At 49.5% G+C, this 20,968-nt stretch overlaps 1 protein-coding gene across 2 annotated transcripts in view; it reads left to right on the top strand.

Moving 5' to 3' along the window:
- Positions 1–20,968, top strand: part of SIDT1 (SID1 transmembrane family member 1) — a 39,231-nt gene extending 18,263 nt beyond the window's left edge. Inside the window, exons 6-26 of one of the 2 annotated variants that reach the window (XM_084227228.1) lie at positions 277–360; positions 491–584; positions 1,785–1,856; positions 2,216–2,309; positions 3,415–3,458; positions 7,225–7,296; positions 9,012–9,160; positions 9,737–9,810; positions 10,334–10,400; positions 11,037–11,110; positions 11,683–11,806; positions 12,824–12,941; positions 13,318–13,454; positions 15,079–15,187; positions 15,541–15,555; positions 16,322–16,398; positions 17,501–17,547; positions 18,301–18,406; positions 18,705–18,815; positions 19,555–19,668; positions 20,069–20,968. In XM_084227228.1, the coding sequence (XP_084083354.1) occupies positions 277–360; positions 491–584; positions 1,785–1,856; positions 2,216–2,309; positions 3,415–3,458; positions 7,225–7,296; positions 9,012–9,160; positions 9,737–9,810; positions 10,334–10,400; positions 11,037–11,110; positions 11,683–11,806; positions 12,824–12,941; positions 13,318–13,454; positions 15,079–15,187; positions 15,541–15,555; positions 16,322–16,398; positions 17,501–17,547; positions 18,301–18,406; positions 18,705–18,815; positions 19,555–19,668; positions 20,069–20,131 (1,845 nt within the window). In that variant the 3' untranslated portion in view covers positions 20,132–20,968. The remainder of the gene's footprint in view (positions 1–276; positions 361–490; positions 585–1,784; positions 1,857–2,215; positions 2,310–3,414; positions 3,459–7,224; positions 7,297–9,011; positions 9,161–9,736; positions 9,811–10,333; positions 10,401–11,036; positions 11,111–11,682; positions 11,807–12,823; positions 12,942–13,317; positions 13,455–15,078; positions 15,188–15,540; positions 15,556–16,321; positions 16,399–17,500; positions 17,548–18,300; positions 18,407–18,704; positions 18,816–19,554; positions 19,669–20,068) is intronic. The other variant, XM_084227227.1, reaches the window with a different exon arrangement.

Genomic DNA, 20,968 nt, shown 5'->3' with positions numbered 1-20,968 from the left:
TGTATATTTCATCCCCTTTCCTGGGGTGCTCCCTGTCATGGAGGCTGGCTGTTGCTTGCAGCTGGGAAATAGCCCCATCCTTATTCTCTTTTCCCACCTCACTGAATAATGCAGGGGGTTGCAGTATAGGAGCAGACAGAGATGCAAGATGTTCTGTTCCCTTGGATACCCCAACTGGGGCCTTTTTTTGCTGTTCTGTGCTGTGTTTTCCAGCTGGCTTCCTTTGAAAATAGTTTGGATGTTGTCCCTGGTTTAACCCTTAGTTGTCTGTTTTAGTGCCCAGTGTATGACCTGGACCATAACGTGGAGTTCAATGGAGTTTATCAGTCTATGACAAAGCAGGCGGCCATAACAGTGCAGGTGAGATGCTGATTTGTGTCCCAGTGTTTTCTGCTGCCTGTGTAGCAATTAAAACCTGATCTCTGGCCTCTTGGAGGGGAGAGGCTTTGTGTCTCATGGATTTTCTGTCTTCTTCCATCTTCCTGTGCAGAGAAAAGATTTCCCAGGTGAGCAGTTCTTCGTTGTGTTTGTCATCAAGCCAGAGGATTATGCCTGTGGGGGTTCTGTGCCTTCTTCAATTCATGGTAAGTTGTTCTGGGAGGTGGATTTGATTGCTGCATCTGAGTGATGGAGCAGTGGGTGTCCTTTGGGACCTTCCTGTGGGATGCCACCGGGTGATTATGTAGGTCTGTCTTATCCAGGTAGTTGTGAGGAAGAGTGAAGTATCAATTTGATGTTGTTGGGCGGATTGAAAGTCTTGATCAATGCAGGACGTGGCTGGCTAGTGCAGTGCCTGGTGTGCTGGGCTTATGTGCTTTTCAGCAGCACCACTGGGGCTTTGGGAGACACTGGAGTCATCCAGGCAATGCTGCTTACAGCCTTTTGTTTGGTTCTCACCTCTGCTCCCTGCTGCTGTATTATCCTCCTGGCTCCATGGAGTCTCAGTTCCTGCAGAGAGCATCTTCTCCAACTGCTATCTTGGGATTTGTGGCAGCTCTGAACTTGGGGGAACAGGAAAAATTGGTAATTCTGGGGGAATAATTTTACAAAAGACTTGTTCTAGTGTCTTTTCCAACCAGAAAACACTGTGTCCACTTGCTGGGCAGTGGTAAAAGCACCACTCATGTAGTGGCTGTAACTGGAGTGGGAACATTCCTATTCTCAAAGCCTCAAAGCTTCCTCCCTGTAGAAGAAGCAAGACTGCAACCAACAGATATATTGAGCTATTGACAGCTCAATATACTTTTTACTACTCCCCTGCCACCTTTCTGCCGCAATTTTCCCACAAAAAAAGACCTGTGCCCTTTGGAGTGTCATTCTCTCATTCTAATGCTGTCAGCAGAGCTGTACTGGCCAGGTGTGCTAAGCCCTGCAGAAACCAAGTGAGTTTTGGGAGTGGCATCCTGCACAGAAGTGTTTTACTCACAGAGATTTGGCCAAAGGCAAAAATGGACTCCCACTACCTGTAATGAGAGAACCTCTCCTTTGGGGATTAAATGAATAGGAGTTGAGATGCCTTTGGGATTCAGACATCCAGACTTAAGCTATATATGGAAGGCTCAAAGCAGGGATTTCTAGTCTGAAAAAATGTTTGTGAACAGGGAGGAAGGGAGAAACATTTGGGAAAGGCTGTGTATTGATAGATCAGAGAACATTTTAAAGCAAAACCCCCCCACATTTTAGTGAAAAGACCTGTTGGTTTTGCAAGTTCAGAGAACCAAGATCAGTGCCAGAAATCATTAATGTTGATTGTTTTTATCTTTTCTGTATACTGCACCTCACAGGGAATGTCAACCGTACCTGGAACTTGCAGCGGACAAAGAACCTTCAAGTGACAATTGTGCCCTCCATTAAAAGTTAGTGTCTTTGGGTAGAGCAGTGCAACTTTACAGGGGGCACTTCTGAATACAGGGGTGTGATTGGGCCAGCAGCCTCTGAAGGAATGGTGTAGACAGCACCAGCAAAGGAGGCAGAACCACTTGGAGCCTGTTCCCTTCCAGGAAGGGCTGTGTGGCACACCAGCTAGCACTGGGGGTGAAGAAATGGGGGCAGATCGTGCTGAACAGGTTCTGTCAATTCCTTTTGAAGAAAGCAAATGGGTTTGGAAGGGCTGTTTGGGACTGGGCATTTTTACAAGGTGGTATTGGGAAGAGTGCTGACCCTGAGAGGTGCTGTTCCTGCTCTGTGAGCTGACTGATCCCTTCTCTTTCCTCAGAGTCTGTTTATATCCAGGCCATGTTCTTCAGCTTCCTGGGTTTCCTCTCCTTTTACCTGGGCTCCGTGGTTGTTGCTTTTGTGCACTACATTAGGTGAGTCAAGGGGTTATAAAAGAACAGCCTTTTTGTTTCCTGTCATCAGGGACACCACACCCTACAGAAAATTTGGGATGAGTGGGGTGGCAAGCATCTAAACAGATCAGCTGAAGAAGTCCATGACTGCTCAGTGGGCTCCTACTGACCATCAGCCAGAAAATACTTCTTCCTCTGCTCTGGGGACATGGGAAGGATGAAAATCTAAGGGTCTGCCCTCCCAGTCTTGTAGTGCCCCAACCCTGTGCTCTCTTATGTAAGGACACTGGGCAGCAGGTGGGAATTCTGAAGGGACCAGTCTGGGATATGGAGTGTGAGAGCATGCTGGACTGAGAACTGCAGTAAGTGGCAGTGACACAAATTGGACCTTGGAGGACCAAGAATGCTGGTTCCCTTCCTTACCTGCCTCCCCTGCCCCAAACCTTGGTGTCTGGGCTTGTGTTAGAAGAATGTCTGCATGGGCATGGCTTAACTTGAAGACACATCAGTGAAAATACATTTCATTGGAACAATTCAATGAAATTACTTAAGTGTTTGCTCTTCTTTGCTGGTATTTTTCTGTGTTGTGGGAATATGTTGGTAGGGTTTTTTTTGTTGTTTGTTTGTTTTTTTACCATCTTCTTTCTCTTTGACATCTGCATTGACAGGGGTGATATGGGCTTCCTAAGTATCATGCTAGTGAGTGCCTCTGAATCCTGCTGCCACTTCAGGAGATTCATATGGGCTTGTTCCCCTGAGCAGGGAAGATGGGTTTGGAAAGATGGTGTGGAGGTCTCTCCCAGCATACTGAGCAGTGTAGGATGGGATAAGTCGTGGAAATGGTTGTCCTGCCTCTGGCGGATAGCTGAGGGGATGAAAAAGTTGCTTTGGAAGTTAGAGAGGTGGACAGCAAGCACTCATGTCTGAGTTGTGTCTAGTCCAAACAGTATGTATCTTTTTTGTTGTTGTGTGTGTTTGTTTCTTTTGTGCTTATTTTTGTTGGTTTAATTTGTTTTTTTTAGAAGTTGCGCCATATTTACCTGTTGGTGTCCTAGATAATCCTGCCATGGCTGGCTGGTGGTGATATTTGTTGGCTGTCTCATGAGTGCTGTCTGTTGCTTTGCAGGGTTCAGAGGAAGGCTTCAGCTGGGAGATTGAGCCCTGAGCATGGTAAGGTCTCTTCTCTGTCGTGTGACAGCTTTGAGTGAACAGCACAGGCCCCAGGCCAGGCAGAGGACAGGCTGTCAGTCGAGTACCTTCTGTCCTGGAGCTCTCTTCCCTGGTAGCTCACACAGTCTCTGGTGCTGGGGAGAGATGTCAGAGCTTCCTCTCTGCCCTCACAAGAGAGGACCTTTGAAGCCAGCCGCCAGGAACCTGGTCCTGACTCGCCCCTAGGAGCTGCCTTTTAAAGGGGTGGAGGAAGGCCAAGCCTTGCCTGGACCTGGATACAGGCAAATGTTCCTGATGCCAGGTCTGCTAATTTTTAAACAAGGCACTTTTGAGAAAGTCAGCTCTTACACTTTAAGAATTCCTCTGCCTGATTTAAGCGTGGGGTCTTTTAATTGAATTTAAATGTTAAATTGTTGCAGACAGCCAGGTGAATGGATGACTAACAGAGTTAGGTAATGGTGTTTATGATATTTGTGTTGGCATTGGATTCAGTTTACTTTGTGCTGCACCCACATTTCCACAAGCTGCAGCCTTCTGCCTTATAAAAACAGAGCTGCATCTAAGAAGCTGCCAGTGAAAGATGGAAGATTTTGTCATGAGGATGAGGGGCACTGGGAGTTCTTGCTTTCTGGTGAGGCATGGGAGTCTTTTCATTCTGATTAAATATTTAGTGCCTGTAAAGTAGCTCAAACATTTGTACCTCTCTCCTGGAGCAAGGGAGGACACAGTCTTGGCAGCATTGAGAGGTTCTTGATGTTACTCCTTTTTTGATGTGAGCATTTTTCAGTCTCTCCGGTCTGCTGCATCCCATCAGATAAGCATGGTAGTGTAGCTGAGCTGTGTTTAAAGGATCAGCAGTGGAACTTCACTCCTGACTGGCCATAATTGGCTTAATATTTCTGCTGAGGACCTGGGGACATTTGAGTTCTTAGACTTGTTTTGTCAGCCACTTAAAGATCCATGTGTATCCCTGTATTTGGAATACATGTGAAAGGGTTTTTTTCACAGCATGTACAGGGAACTGTGGAAGTGTCCATAAAGATAATCTAATTTTATATCATTTGGGATGGATCCTGCTGTAAAACAAGAGCAGGTCTTAGGGCACTGGAGCAGTGGGAAAGTGTGCTGGGGAGTTTGAGTAAGCTGAAGGGACCTGTCCAAGGCTGTGGAAGAGCTCCAGGGTGCTGACAAGGAATCACTGTCTAAGACAAGGAGGCACAGTCTCAGTCAGGTGAGACCAGAAGTCCCAGGGAGTGCTGCTGGTGCTGCAGCTGAGGTTTAATGTGCTGAAGCCAAACTGCCCTGCTGAGAGGTGGAAGTTAAATTCTGGTGTTTGGAAAGTTCCCAAAAAGCTGCAGGGCACAGATGCTGGACTTAGTATGGACCTGGCGAGTAGAGAACTGGGTTGCTGAGCAGGGAGGACTGCTGAACAGCATCCCTTTGGAGGGAGGGAGGGAGGGGCACAGTTCCTTCATAGTTTACAGCTTTCTTCCCAGAGGCACCTACTGCTTCTGTGACCTGTCCTCTCCCTTGTAATCCATTGCCACTTTCACATACCTGGCACTGAATGTTGCAGCCACGTCCTTTCCTTTGGGGAGGAATCTGTGTCCTACCCACACGCTGTTCCTTCATCTATTGTCTCTTCAGGGTGTGTCTGACTGATGCTTATAAAATGGTAATTAGCAGCTTCCCTGTCTTCCAGATCAGTGGACACACTGGCTTTCTCGCTTAGGTTTTTTTTAGTCCCCTTTCCACCCTTTGGAATTTCTTTTCCTCCCAAGTACCCCTGGATCTTGCCTTCTTCATTACTCCCTATTGCTTTTCCCCACCAAGGAACTGGATGGAAGTGGTCAGCAATGTGTCTTTGCCATTGGTCTTGGAATGTCCTGCCACTCCATGTGCCTCCTTGCTCTTGTTATCCATCTTATGTCTGGCTTCTGTGGTTTTAATCCCATGGCACACCTTCCTTTCCTCACTATCTGGTGGAGGCAATGGCTGGAGGAGCCACGCCTGGTGTGGTACATTTACTTTGCTGACTCATTCTCACAGTGGGAAGTGGGATGGAAATTAGTGGGTGAGCTGGGTCCAAAGTGGCTATTAGAGACAGGGCAGAGTGCCTTTTCTCCTCGGCTTGCCTGCTCTGTCCAGATTTAAATCTTTGGTAACTTGGGAGAGAAGGTTGACAGGTCATTTGAAAGAATAAAACCTGGTCTAAAATTAGGAGGGAGTATCCTTGTGGAACAGGACTGACAGGCCTAGGAATTGTGCTTGTTCCTTGCTGCCGTGAACATAAGGAAATGCTTTTGCCCTCTTCCCAGTGATCTGGATTCCAAATGACTTTTAAAGCAACAGGAAAAGCTTCCATGAGAGAGGGAGATTGGATTGGAGGTGATGAGTAGAAGCCGCATCTTGCTCATGTGTCAGCCTACAACATCCTGCCCATCTCAGCCCAGGGCTCAAGGGCTGTCACCTGGGGGCTGCAGTGTGCCAGAGCCCTCCCTCTGGTGCTCAGTTCATGCCATGTTCACTTCTGATGCTCCTCTGTTTGTTTTCTCTGATAGAGGGATGGGGCAGGAGCGTAAAGGAGCCAAAATTTGAGACCAAGTCTTAGCCCCTCGCCCAACAAGCACAGCAGACATGCCAAAGAAAAGCAGTAATTGGGACTTGAAATACCAAATATCATTGCTGGATGGGTGCTTCCCTGACTTGGGGTCAGCCAGGGACAAGTTTTAGATTTCTCTACGTTTGTGGCTAATGAAAATGGTATCAAAACCTACTCAAGGTGTTACAGAACTCCCAGAATTTCCAGCTGGAAAGAGCACTCTGCCTGTGCCTGCCACTTTGAGTCCAGTCAGGTACTGGAAAACCAGAGATGCAGCTTGGAAAGCCAGACCATGGCCAGGCTGCAGCTTTAAATACTGTGCCATGATCTGCATTGCTGTGCTGCAGACTGACCACATGAGATTGTTGCAGGGGTGAAGCTTTAAAGCAACTTAACCTGTCTCTCACTGGTTGTCACTACTGGAAAACATGGTCCTGTTCCTGCTGCCCATGCTTCCCTCCCTTTGTGACTGACCTCTCAGTGAAGGGATTCAGCTGGCTTTGTTTCCTGCCATGTAGGTCAGCTGCTGAGCTCCACCATTGGATGCAAAAAAGGGGAATGTGGAGGCAGTAAAGCACTCCTCCTTGCTTCCTATATGTGGGTAGGAGGCAGGATGTTCCTAGCCCCCAAAGGCTTGCCCTTCTTGTCATCAGCACGAGATCATTACCACTTTTTGCATAAAGCATTTTTTTCTTTCTCCTTGATTGTTAAAGTTATGTAGCAGCTGTCCTGCCAAAGTCTGTGACTCTTCCAGAGACAGCTGAAGGCAGCAGGATTTGAAGAGATTTGAATAGGTGCATGAGATGGGGAAAGAGAAGAATTAGAAATTCAGAAGGCTGTCAAGAACATCATGAGATTTGCTCTAAAATTTAGCAAGTCTTGCAGCCCCACAGTGTGATCTGTACAGGGTGCTGGAGGGGTCTCCTGCTGCCAGTCTCACTGGCACCCTGTGTGGGGAGGCTGAAGGGAATGGATTTCCTTCACACTGCAGAACAAGGGTTTCCCTTTTGCACAGTATGCTCTGGAGGGAGACTGCCATCTGTTTAGAGAAATGTTCCTTTTCCCAAGCCCCTCCAGCTCTTCAGGCTGTTTGTGTTCACCTCAGAGATGTTTTGAAGCACTGACATGAAACTAACTGTCCCTCCTGGGTCTGTTTCATTGCAGGATCTGGGATGATGACTTCTTCACACCCCATCTCAGCCAGCACTCCTGAGGGAAGCAGCTACGGTGCTATTGGTACAGTATATTCCAGAACTGGGGCACAGGGAGGCTTCTCCCTGGGGTGGAGGAAGGCACTTTCAGGGTGATTTAACAGCAGAGGAGAATAAAGCTGCAAGTTACTTTAGGAGTGTCTTGCAACTTTTAAAAAACAAAAAACAAAACCCAAACAACCAAATTGCAGTTTGTGAGGTTCAGGTTGCCCTTTAGGGAAAAGCATCTACATAATAAAAGTGGCAAATCTGAAAGAGGTGCCCTAAGAGATACATTTCATTGGAAATGTGTCTTAGACAAAGCTACAGTCACCTGAGAGCTGTGGGTGACAATGCTGCTTCAGGCAGGACATTTACTAGTGCCTGAAAAAGGTCCCTCTCAAGCAAGCTTTTAGGAGCCTGTTATTAGCTCACAGGCTGCCCTTAAACCAAAGCATACTTGTCCCTGGGAGGCTGAAGGGTTCTGTGCCATAAAGCAAGACACAATCAGATTTCCTGCCCCCAGGGGTTTCACTAGGGAAGAAGTAATGTCATACTGCCAGCAGGTGAATCATGCCCTGGAGGCAGAGGAGAAAAAGCTTCCTGAGGACTTAATGACCACTTTACCTCTCCTTCCCCTTTTTTCAAAGAAATCTTTTAAAAGCATTTGGGAAATGAGAAGAAACCTGTGTTCTGCCCATATCGATGTGGGCAATGAGCTGGGAGTAGCCCAGCCTGTGGGAAGTGCAGGCAGGTCCTGCTAACCTGTATGTGACCAGTACCAGGGATGCAATGGGAATAAAGCTGGTACTCTGCCTGCTTTGTAAAAATCGACTTTCTTCTAAAAATACTGCAGAACAGAAGACAAAGGAAAGCTTAGATATATATATAAAGCTTACATAAAATCTGAAGGTTAACTAGGTGAGTGAGGTTTTGACCCCTAACAATCTGCTTCTATCTCTGGAGGTATTTGTCTTGTCTCAGAATTCCAAATTTCAGAGCCTGGGCTAGTAGAGAGTAGAAAATGTTAAGAGATGAAAAGTAATAGAATAAAAGCAGAGTGAAAACTAAAATGCTGCAGAGAGGGAAAGATAATGGTCCTTCAAACTGCTCTTAGCTGAGTATCTAAGACTTCTGGAAGGTTTGGGATCATGTGTGGCAATATTCCTCACTCGGGGTTCACCCAATGTGGAATTTTTCTTCACTCGGGGTCACCAAATGTGGTGGTGTTCACAGGGGTCCCAGGACGAGGGAAGAGACGAGAATCTTGACTCCGTGTTTCAGAAGGCTGATTTATTATTTTATGATATTTATTATATTAAAAGATATTAATGATATATTAAAACTATGCTAAAAGAATAGAAGAAAGGATTTCATCAGAAGGCTTGCAAGGAAAGGAAAGGAGTGGAATGATAATTAAATCTTGTGACTGACCAGAGTCCGAGACAGGTGGACTGTGATTGGCCATTAATTAGAAACAACCACATGAGCCCAATCAAAGATCCACCTGTTGCATTCCACAACGGCAGATAATCATTGTTTACATTTCATTTCTGAGGCCTCTCAGCTTCTCAGGAGGAAAAATCCTAACGTAAGGATTTTTCATAAAATATATCTGTGACAATCATGGAAAAATTTTTTCCCTGAACTGACCCTATCAACTTGTCAAAGCATCAAAGTATCTGGGACAGCTGGCTTCTAGCTGTGCCAAGAGGAGTTAGCCCTTACCCTGCGTGTCTCCTTGTCCCTGCTGTGGCGCAGACGAGTCCAGCTCCAGCGGCGCACGGCAGCTGTCCTCCCCGGAGCGCCGGGCCCCGGCCGGCTCGGACACAGACAGCTCCGTGGAGGAGGAGAGCGACTTCGACACCATGCCGGAAATTGAGAGTGACAAGAACATCATCCGCACCAAGGTACGGCCGGTGCTCGCCCGTGGCCCTCGTGCCGGGCCGTGCCGGGTCATTTCAGTGAAATCTCAAAAATCCTGTTCCCTTTCAGGGTGGATTTCATCTAATAGAGCTGAGTGTGCTTCTTAGTCTTTTCAGTCACTGGAAGTTTTCCCGCTGTGATAAGAGTGCTGGTGAAGTGGGTGCTTTAATATGGAAAATCAAAATGTATTGGACTATTGAGAAAGGAGGAAAATGCCCAGAAAAGTTCAAGGAGGTGTGAAGATAGGGAGAAAATAATCTGCAACAGTAGGTGCTATTTAGTACAAATAGTGTGACTACAGTGGATGTAAAGAGGGGCTTTAAGCCAGCAGCTCTCAAACTGCCTCCCTTTGTCATCCTGCACTGCTCTGTGTGGTTGGAGCCATTCCTGAAGGTCAGGGGATTTTGCAGAACTCACCCCCACAGAATCAAAGGACACAGTGTAAAACCAGGTCAAATATCACCAAGCTGCAAATATGTCAAGATCTCCTACTGGCATCTGTAATCTACGTTGGTTCTTTTGTGTTTTCTTCCCTCTTTCCCCACCCAATAATCTTTTAGGTGTTCCTCTATCTGTCAGATTTGTCCAGGAAAGACCGAAGGATTGTCAGCAAAAAATACAAAATCTATTTCTGGTAAGGAGAAGGCAAACTGGTAAGACCCAAGCTCTGGACCCAAAGTCTCTGGTTGTGGAGTCTGTCCACATGCCTTTCTTCTGAACCATTTCTGAACTACCCTGTTGCCCATTCTGACCCTGTTCCAATCAGTAATTGCAGATCCCACATACCTCAAGTAAGGATATTTGTGGGCCAGTGCACACATGATCTTGGCAGTTGATTCTGTTTTGCATCATTTGATTTTAAGCATGGTAACAACCAGTGCACTGAAACGTAATGGGAAGAGGGAGAAACTGGCACTCAAACACACGAGCTTGTGGCCAGCATCCTGGCTTTTCCTCTGCCCTTAGCATTTGCCTCTGGTTCACCTCCTGTGTGCATGAGCACAGGTGCTCCTCTGCTTCAGGGGCTCACAATGAGATCATAACCCCAGAGCAGGGAGGTGTGCACATTCCTCCACGAGCACTGTGGGCCTTTCCTCTGGGTGTGCCCCCCTGGTTTTGGTGTGTGTGTAAGTGCTGCTGCTGTCTCCCCTCTGCAGGAACATCATCACCATTGCGGTGTTCTATGCCCTGCCGGTCATCCAGCTGGTCATCACTTACCAGACGGTGCGTTTGTCTCCATGGCTGCCCCCTCTTGTTCAAACTCGCCCTCTGGTTGTGTTGGGCTAGGGTGACAGTCACAGTGGAACTGGGATCATCCAGGAGTTCTGCTCTCAGATCATCTCAGTTTACCTCAGCTGCTCTCACTGCACTGTGTTGATGTTACAGTGAGCTTGGCTCGCTGGGCTTGCACTTCTGCTATTTCTGCTTGGGAAGTGGGAGTGCTGCTGTTTTCCTGATCAACTGATGTCTCATTTGGGTCCTGTTTCATTTTAGAGACAGGAGGAATTTGATTTTATCTCTAAGAGACAGCTAAAAGCAAGTAGTGTTTGCTGTGATTTCTCCTGTCTTCTCCCAACCTTTGCTATCCTGCTGTTATGCAGATATCTGCAAGCAGGTGTATTAGTGGGGGGTTGAGAGCACACAATGTTTCCTCTGAAGACTGTTATCAGATTTGTGGCCCTTGACAACATCTTGTCCCACCCTAAAAGCTTTTCTTGCAGATGTCAGTACTCCCCGTGCTGGTGCTAGAGCTAGGCTGTGTCCTGGTACACCTTGTGTTTGTGCCGCGTTTGCATGGGGCAAACCCCCCAGAGCAGGGAGGATTTGCTAATGGCAGGTCTTGACCTGCTCTCTGTCCAGGTGGTGAATGTGACTGGCAATCAGGACATCTGCTACTACAACTTCCTGTGTGCTCATCCCCTTGGGGTGCTGAGGTGAGTGAGCCCTTTCCTCACTGCATATTTGTCTCATGCCTCCTGAGTGTTTGTGCTGTGCCCAGATCAGGATTTTATGCCTGCCGGGCTCACAGTAGCAGTGTTGATAAGACCACTGGGAGTTTGGGACTCTGATCTTTGTGTTTTGCTCAGCAGTGCTGCTCTGTTGCAGTGAGACACACTCACCCTAGAACTTGTGACACCTGGGTACCCCTTAAAAATCATTGGCACAGCAATGAGGTGCTCCCGTGCTCTGTTGGACATTTGTATCCAAGGAGCAGCAGCTCTGCAAAGAAGTTCAGATCAGTCCTTCCAGTGTAGCATTTCTCTAAATGAATGTGTGAGTGCAAAGAAAGCCCAGAGTTGGGAGTCTCTCAGAAGTGTTAAATTAACTGGGATACAGGTAAACTATTCAAATTAAATTGTCATCTAGAGTGTTAGATTGCAGTTCGGCAGCTGCTGAGGTGGAAGGTGGTGGAGGTGGGAGCAAAATGGATTCAGCTTATCACAACCCAGGGTTCAGCTTCCTGCTGCTATGCTGCCTTTGTCTTAAACCTTCTTCTTTCCTGCAGTGCCTTCAACAACGTCCTCAGCAACGTGGGCCACATGATGCTGGGCTTCCTCTTCCTCCTCATCGTGTTGCGCAGGGACATCCTCCACCGCCGGGCCATGGAGATGAAGGATATCTACACCCTGGTAGGAGGCACTGGGGCTGAGTGGGGGCAGGGAACATGGAGTGAACTCAAAAGTCAGAGTGGTACACAACGGGTTGCCACTTGTCTTCCTCGCTGGAGGGTTGAATCCTCCTCTTTTTTTTCCTCCTGTGCAGAAGGGTCTAGGTGGGATGCTTGTGTTCCTGCACACCCCAGTGCTTTACTGCTTACAGTATGACCATGCTGCTGTGGTGGTGACCCAGCCTGGGCCTGTGAAGACAAGGAGATTAATAGAGGAAGGATTCCCATGGCTCTGGGTTTTCCTGCAGTGCTTGCTGTGGGGGAACTGGGACAGTAGGAGTGTCCCAAGATGCTTCTCTTTATAGTGAAGTTTGATTTGTCTTACACAAGAGCTGCTTATGATAACTCAGAGGAATTTTGCTGCCTCAGTCTCTGAAGCAGAGATTCTTGTAGCCAGAGCTTCTGTAGTCTCTTGTGGGAGAGGATGGAGATATCTGCAGCCCTGTGGGCAGAGTTGCTGGTGGTTTCTGGAGACACACAGCTCTGTTCTCATGGGCTTGGAAGCAAGTAGGGACAAGAGCAGTTGTAAGGGTCTGCTGCTTGTGGTTTTCAGATGCCATCTTGGCCACATTGTGATGGAAATGCCTTCTCACATTGGCTGATGGGCTCTGCTCAAGAGCTTCTAAGACCCTACTGACCACAAGAGCAATTCTGGTCAGTCCTCTCTCAATTTTGGGCAGGATGTAGCACGGCATGAGGTGCAGGACAGAGATTTTCAGTTTCTTGGTGTCAGTACTAAGACATTGAGGTCTTCAGATGAGAGCTTCCAGCATGATTAGCTTAGGTTTGCTGCCTGTGGATTCACCTGGCTATACCATGTATCTAAATCCAGAGCCTGTGGTTGCACCCAGGACACTGTGCTGCACTGGTGACTGGAGGACTTGTGTAGGAGTTAGGAGGGATGAAGGGATGGAGAATGGAAGCTTGCCTGTGATCAGGACACTGAGGGCATTTACTATACAGCTCTGCTCTCTTGCAGGACTATGGGATCCCAAAGCATTTTGGTCTCTTCTATGCTATGGGCATTGCTCTGATGATGGAAGGGGTGCTCAGTGCCTGTTACCACGTCTGCCCTAATTACTCCAATTTCCAGTTTGGTAAGCTGAGTTTCCTTTCTCCTTTTGAGCTGGAGCTAGGACTTGCCATGTTCTGTCTCTTGCTGGGTTGCTGACATTTCCCATCTCTCTACCCTTTCAAGTTTCCCTGGAGCTTTCCTGTTTCAAAGCTCAGTCAGGAGGTTGTGACACCCTGTGAGCACTTATTTTCTGATCCCCTTTAGTTTTTGTTGCCCCAGAGCACGGAAGATGTGCTGCTGCAAGGCGGCAAAGCACAAAGTGCTGCACAGTGTAGTGCAGCAGCAGGGCCAAACCTAAAGCTGGCAGGCACAGATGCCTGATGCTCTGTGTGCCCTTGGAGCAGCTTTCTGGGCCACTGGCAGTAGCTGCTCACGCTGTTTCTGTTGTCCCCCCACAGACACCTCCTTCATGTACATGATCGCAGGACTGTGCATGCTCAAGCTCTACCAGACCCGGCACCCAGACATCAATGCCAGCGCCTACTCCGCCTATGCCTCGTTTGCTGTGGTGATCTCCCTGGCTGTCCTTGGAGTGGTAGGACTCCTTCTTACTCTGCTGCTTCTCTGGGAAGGAGGTGGCATGGCTGGGAATATGGCTGAGGTGTGAAAATGACTGGGGAAGGCAGCAGAGTAGGGTAAGAGTGTGTTTAGCAGCTGTCAGCACTTGAATTCTCAGTTCTGCTGAGAAGGCTTTCCTCCTTCCTTCCCCTGAGCTTTCAGGCAGGAGAAGAGCAGAACAGTTTCCTCTTGGCGAGCTCTTGTTTTGGGCTTTGCCCACCACATGCCATCCTTCTCAAGAGGATGCACCCAGATGTTCATGTCCAAGTGCACAGATGGTCTCCTGGGGTATGATTCACATTTGAGGAGAGAGGGGTGAGGCTGACTGGGCTTCAAGACAGGTGTCTTATACCTAGTTGCTTGTGCCTATTTCTCCCCTTTGGAATACTCCATGTTGTTTGTCACACCTCCTGCAGTTGATTTTCCTATCTCTGGAAAGGAGCAGGGTTAGGGTGATGTGTGGGGGGCTCCCAGGCAAATTCCTGGAGTACCTGCCTATAGAAGAGCCCTGGAGCAGAAGCTACAAGACTTTGCTCATAGCATTGCAAGTACTGAGCTGGGCTCACCAGGATCCTCAAGCTGTGCTTTTCCTTGGAAGTCTCTGCTTCTCTTCTTTTGAAGGACTCATTTTCATTCATCAGTAACCAGGCAAAATCCATGGAATTCTTGCTCTGAACTAACAGCTAGATTCCAGTGCGCTGGTAGCTCCTCACTACCAAATAATGCAGAGGTCTCTGTGGGATAAGAGGCTGTCTGTGGGATAAGGCATGCAGGAGGAGCTGGTGACCTTGGGACTTCCCAACAATCTCTTGATAGGTGTGGTAGAGCTTGACAAGGTTCAAAACTCTGAGACTTTATTATGGATTCCTCTGTCTTCTTTTGTGGGATGCTTTGAAGCTGTTCAGTGGAGCTTGAAAGCAGCATGTCTCCCTTGTTCCATTCATGGAGAGGTGGCTTTTCCGCTTGCTTTTTGGTGTGTGGGTTTTTATCTCTGCCCACACAAAGTGAAAATTTCAGGCGAATGCTTTGCCCCAGGGTAGGGAAGTGGTCACAGCCTGATGTCAGATCAGAGTTTCTGGACTTCTTATTGTATGAATGAAAAATTAGGATTTTAATGTAGCATTAACCTGTGCTTGCAGGTTACTTCCAGTCCTTAAATAAAATGAAAATGCACCATAGAAGCAATTGCCTGCAGAGCAGTTCTGTCCTGTTTGGTCTAGTTCAGTACAGTTGTTGAAAGTAATGGTTGGTTCCCTGTCTGCCTTTGTAAAAATCCACCTCCTGGCCAGAGAGCTGCTGCCCAGCTCAGCAGAGAGAGCTTGCTTGGCCTTGTATTTCTGCTGCCTGAGCCAGCTGCTGTCCATCCAGTCTTGTCTAAAGAGGCATTCAGAAAGGATGGTCTCCTCTCCAGGATGCTGAGCTAATCTTGCTTCTCTGGACTTCATTTTGAATTTATAGATCTGTTTTCTGATTGGAAGATTTAGGGTTTTTTTTTTCTGTGTTCAGTGAGGTTGTTTAATGTCCCATGGTGATACAGCACAGGAAAGGATTGTCCTGCTGAGAGAGGGCTCAATTTGCTTTTAAAATGTTTTTGCTTTCAGGTGTTTGGAAAAAATGACATGTGGTTCTGGGTTATTTTCTCACTGATCCACATTTTGGGCTCACTGGCTCTCAGCACCCAGATCTACTACATGGGTCGCTTCAAGATCGGTGAGTGCTGTGCCTGAGCCATCTCCTCCTGGGTGTGTGGTGCCTCCTGTCCTCACCTGCCTGTGCAGCACAGTCCTGTGGCCCCTCTTCTGGGCTTCCCTGTCCTCTCATCCATCTGATGCTTTCCTGGCCTCTGAAGTCCTTGTGCTCCCGATTCCCAGTGGGAGTCAGCAGGAGCTGTGTGCTCTGTGGTGGCAGGACTGCCGAGGAGCTGCAGTTCTCCCTAGTGCTGAGCTCAGAGGGTGACCTACCCCCTGTCATGGGATGGGGGGGAGAGGGTCTGCTGGGGACCCTGGCTCTTGTGCTCTGCTCAAACCTATTTCTTCTTCCTCTTCTGCCCCTGTCTGCCTCAGATGACCCTGACTCAGGTAACCACAGCTTTCCTTTTTCCCTGTTGGACTGATTGTGCTGAGCTGTAGTAGCCAGGGATTGCATGGATGTGTGTGGGGAGGCAGGATCATGTGCCACCTGGGGTCAGCTCTTGGGAAGTGAAACCAGTTTGCCAGCAGCACTGCCAGTCCTGTTCCTTGGCAGGAGGGGAGTGATCCAGCACAGGAGAGCTCAGATCTTGCTGCAGGAGCCTTTTCAAGCTCTGTGTTGTAGCTAAAGGGGAACATGTATTTTCACGCATGTTTGTCCATGCCCGCTGCCACTGATGGCTCTGCAGTGAAGCTTCTGCAATGATTTTGAGAGCAGAACTGTCTTGAGTGTGCTCTGCCCCTCTAGGACCCTCTAAAGTCTGCGGGGCTTGTTTCTACTGCTTCCCTGCTTTGGCAGCTTATTCCATGGGAGGAGCTTTTCCTCTTCTTCCACACACCTCTCTTTCAGAGATGGGGTTGCAAAGCCAGCCTCTTTACATGTACAGGCAGGGCTTGTGTGATTTCTGGGCAGTGCTAGTATAGAGGGGGATCTTAAATTTATTTTTGTTGTAACCTGTTGTTCTGGCCAACTGCCATCTACATCCTGTGGTGGATGCCCTCCTGCTCAGCACAGAGTGCTTCCAAGGGGCAGGACATGAGTCTGCTGACACCTTGGGCTGTCTGCTGCCAGCTGGTGGGTGTCAGCTTCTTCCTCACAGGCATTTTAGAGCTCAGTGTGCTGGCTGTCCTGGCTTTCTATCCTTTCCTTTGGCAGACATGGGCATATTTCGGCGAGCAGTGATGGTGCTGTACACGGACTGTATCCAGCAGTGCAGCCGACCAATGTACATGGTAGGTGGCTTCTCGTCCCAGCACCTCTCTGCAATTCCTCACTTCTTTAGGCAATGTGCAGAGGAGAGAGGTGGGGCTGTTTGGAAAAGTGATGGTCCTCACTCCCCTTGTTCTCCTTCCCCCAAAATGGGTGGGTAAGTGTAGGTCTCTGCTGGAGTGTTTACCCCCAGCCTCCAGGCCTCCCCTGATCTCAGCAAAAAAACCATCAGAGCAGAGGTGATACAAGTGTGACAGGATGTGCCTTTGCACTTGCTCTCTGGGAGCATCCGTTCAGAGGAGCAGGTACGAGGCTCTGTGCAGTGCAGCCCCTCTGGGGAAGGCTGCAGCTATTTTGGGTCTGTGGCTTAAGCAAAAGCAATTGCCGTTTCTGCAGCACCTCAGGGCAGATAGCAAAAAGTTAAGGAAAGGTGGCTGTTACCTTGTGTCCCACTGATTGCTTTCTCCTTAGCAAAGAGTGCTAATTAGGGCTTGAAGCCACGTGGAGTTTTTATCCGTAAGCCTTCCTAATTTTTTATTTATTCTCCCATCTCTGAATAAGCAAACTTGGTCCACTCAGGCATGAAGTAAGCCTGGCCAGCCTGAAACAGCTACATCATGAAAGCAGCTGTAAGCATAAATGCACATGCTCCACAGATATAATCCTTCTGTCTGCTGTTGTTACAGTGCTTCCCCAGCTAATGATGAGATGGCAAGGAAAAAAAGGCTCCCTGAATATGTGCAGGATGCTGTCCAAAGCTTCCCCTGCCACCTCTTTCAGGCACGTCCTTGCTCTCTGCAGTAATTCTTTTGTAAAACAGTGGGAGGGAAGGAATCTAGCTAGAAAAACAGAAGCAGTCAAAGGATTCACAGAACCTCTTGAAGCTGATCCATTAAATGCTGAGTTTGTCCTTTTTTAGATGTTTAGTCTCCTTACAACACTTTCTTAAAATTTTCGAGGGTCAGAGCAGTTTCCATCTGGTAAAAGCTCCCACAGAGTCAGGTGCATCTGTGTTTGCAGAAACTGGACTCCAAATTCTCACATAATGCTCTCCTGAATTTCTGAGGCAAAGGCCTTTTTGCATACTCTTTTCACTTTATATGATCATCAGTGTCTTTTCTCCAGGACAGGATGGTGCTGCTCATCGTTGGGAACCTGGTGAACTGGTCCTTGTAAGTGCTGGCGTGCTGGTGCTTTGTGTATTTGTGCGTGTGGGCAGCAGGATTTGGTACTGGGGCACGGTGGCCTGGAGTGATGGGGAGATGCAGCAGTGTCTGTGCAACAATCCTGACATGTTCTGGCAGGCAGGCTGGTCTGAGGGCGGATCCATGGGATGCAGTGCAGCAGTAGAGCTACATGGAGCATCCCCTGAGCATTTCAGCTGGGGGTGTCTCATGGCTCGTCTTTCAGGGAGCTTGTGCAGGTACTGTGCTGCTGTGTTGTGCTTCCCACAGAGCTGGGAGGTCTCTGGCACAGCCAAGGTGCAGGAGACCTGGCAGACACAGTCACAGAGCCTGGCTCAGCAGTAACTGCATGGGAGGGATCAGATGTACCTAAAATCATTGCCCCAGGCTCTTGCTTTTCACTGAGACTGCTTCACAGGGACATGCCTTCTACCAAATGGACAGGTCTAGTGCCAGATCCTACCAGGGGAGATGTGTTTGGCCATGGGTTGGAAGCAATCCAAGGCCCTTGCCTGTCCTCTGGGGTCTCCAGTCACTTCAGCAGCTGACCATGGCTTAATTTCCTTGGCTGGGAGCAGAGGCAAGCAGTGCATTTCCCCCAGGGAATTGGGAAGCTGTGGCACTGGTGCTGTGTCCTGCAGTCCTGGTGGGGGGTAGAACAGTGTGTGGCTGTCACTTTGGGAATGTTCCCTGTCCCCAGTGAAGGAAGATGCATGATGTCCCTTCTGTCCTCTCCCTCAGTGCTATCTTTGGGCTGGTGTACCGGCCCAGAGACTTTGCCTCCTACATACTGGGAATCTTCATCTGCAACCTGCTGCTCTATCTGGCCTTCTACATCATCATGAAGGTAATGGGAGGCAGCTGTAGCTGTCCCTGGGGCTCCTGGCTCCAAAGGGGAAGGGATGGGCCTTTTTTCTGGCTGCAGCTTGGGTTCCTATGGTGCTGCAGAGGGATGTGGAGGGACCTTTATGGGGCTCTGGCTGGGACAGGGTGTTGGGGAGGGATGGTGTGGAGCCATTTCAGGGGTGGCTGTGTCTTTGGGGGCTGGGCAGCCCTTCCCAGATGCAGGAAGTACAGGCTGGTGTGTGAGCCCTGTGCATGGCTCTGTGCCCTGGAAAGAGCTCAGGGTGTGTCCTTGTCTGCAGCTCCGCAGCTCTGAGAAGCTCCTGCCCATCCCCATGTTCTGCATCGTGGCCACAGCAGTGGTGTGGGCAGCTGCCCTCTACTTCTTCTTCCAGACCCTCAGCAGCTGGGAGGTAAATTTCCCTTTTACTCTTCTTCTGTCCCTCTCTTTCTCATCATCTTTCCTTCCTGGTGCTTGTTTTGCACAAAAACAACTCTGAAGAGTCTTGGGCTGCTCATGGGGTGTTGAAAGGGTTTAACTCACGTAGCAGACTTGTGAAGGGAGCATGGGAAGCTGTGCTGAGCCAAAAATGACTGTGTAGAGGCTGTTTATAACCAGGTGATCTGGAGGTGACTGGTCCTTCCTAGGGGACAAAGGAGGAGCTGGGTTTCTGGAAGGAAAACTGGGAAAATCCTGACCAGTGCTGGTGGAAGACATCCTGGAGCAGATGGTCACCTGGAGTCAACCAGGTCAACCTGCCTGGGGTTGTCAGGGCTCTTGGTGGCCTGGGAGGCCATTAAATCCTGACTGGGTGCCTTCCAACAGGATGTCACATCCATCTCCATGGAAATGAGGGGCTTGTTGCAGGGTGCTCTGGTGGAGGCTGTGCAACTTGTGCTATGCAGGACCTCAGAGGTGGAGACCAGAGGTTCCCCTTGCATGTGGGTTGGTGTCCCAGATCCATTTTGAGGTCCAGTTAAAACATTGTGTTGTTTCTGGCCTGCCCATGCCACATTTCTGGCCAGCACAGCAACTTTTCCTGGATCCTGCTTGGAGGGTTAAGACAGGGTGATCCCTACAGAGTCTGGTGTGGCCAGCAAGGGCCCAGTAGGGGTGGATATCAGGTCCTGACCCTCTGCCTGCCCTCCTAGGAGACTCCAGCAGAGTCCCGGGAAAAGAACCGGCCGTGCATCCTGCTGGGGTTCTTTGATGACCACGATGTCTGGCACTTCCTCTCCGCAGCTGCCTTGTTCTTCTCCTTTCTGGTGAGTCCTGCTGAGCCTCCCACTCTGCTGGATGGCCTCTCTCTCTCCTTTAACCTTGCTCCCCTTTATCCATGTGGAGCTGTGCCTGCTCCAGAACTCCACAGGAGTGTCCCTACTCCTCTGCTTGGCTCTACCTCCTGACATCCTTCACAGTGGGATGCTCCTTGTCAGTGGGATCAGGCTTTCTCCTTTATCTTATCTCTCTCCCAGTGCCTTCTGGCCTCAAATTTCCTCTGGGGCTGTGGGTCACACAGCTCTTGTGGGGAAGCTGAGGTGCTGCTGCTGTGACCAATGATTCATGGATTTGTGAATACTTCCCATAAAGGCAAGGTCTGAAGATCTGAAAAGAAGACCTCCCTGGCCAGCAAGACCTGAATCTGGCTTTCCCTTTCCTCCTCAGGTCCTGCTGACCCTGGACGATGACCTGGATACGGTGCGCAGGGACAAGATCCCGGTGTTCTGAGTGCCCGGGGCCGGGGGCGCAGAGGTGTCCCAAAGCGCTCAGCCAAAGGCACTGGGCCGCTGGTGTCTGTGCAGAGTGAGCCCGCTTCCATGGCCAGCAGCCCAGTGGGAGCAGGGAACTGGATCCCCCAGCAGGCATGGAGGGGTGCTGTGGCAGTGAGGTGGGACCAGGAGGGAAGACGATGTCACTCCTTTCCCGCCACATCCTCTGGGGCAGGCTTGATCCAGAGGCCGTGCCCGTGCACAGCCCTCTGGCTGGTGGGTGCAGTGGGTGCTGGGGCCAGTGAGGGGGGAGGAAACAGGAGGGAGGCATGTCAGAGACCTTTGCTTCCCTTCCTCCCTGCTGATGAGCTCCACTTCCTCTCTGGTGAGCAGGCTTGAGAAGTGCCATGCCAGCCTTGCTGCACGGGGAGCTGATGTCTGCGCCCTGCAGCCCTCAGAGGGTCCCTTCAGCAGCACAGGGGCAGCATTTGGTTCCTGTACTGCAGCAGCCAAGGGAGAGAAGGACTCCAAACCGAGGCGGCAGTGGGGGGACTGTGTTTTCTTTTTTTCCTCTTTTTGTTGGAGAGACTCTTTCTGTGGCTGGTGGGGAGCCACGCTACCAAGGCTGCAGCGTCGGTAGGAGGTGGTGAACTAGAGCTGCCTGTGAGGGCTCTGCCAGACTCAGAGCCTCCTGCCTTGCTCCCTTGCAGCCTCTCTGTCACTCCTGCTGAGCAGCCACACTCCTCTGGCAGCTCCTGCTGGCACTTGGCAGTGCTCTGCTCTCTGTCCCGGCAGCAGAGTGCTCTCCTCCAGTGACCCTGCGGGACAGTGCACGGCAAAGCCACAGCCCCGTGTG

This window comes from Fringilla coelebs (genome assembly GCF_963513975.1).
Source record: "Fringilla coelebs genome assembly, chromosome: 2".
NCBI classification, from domain to species: Eukaryota; Metazoa; Chordata; class Aves; order Passeriformes; family Fringillidae; genus Fringilla; species Fringilla coelebs.
Note: the sequence above shows the minus strand (reverse complement) of the source record. Positions and strands in the feature narration are given on the sequence as shown.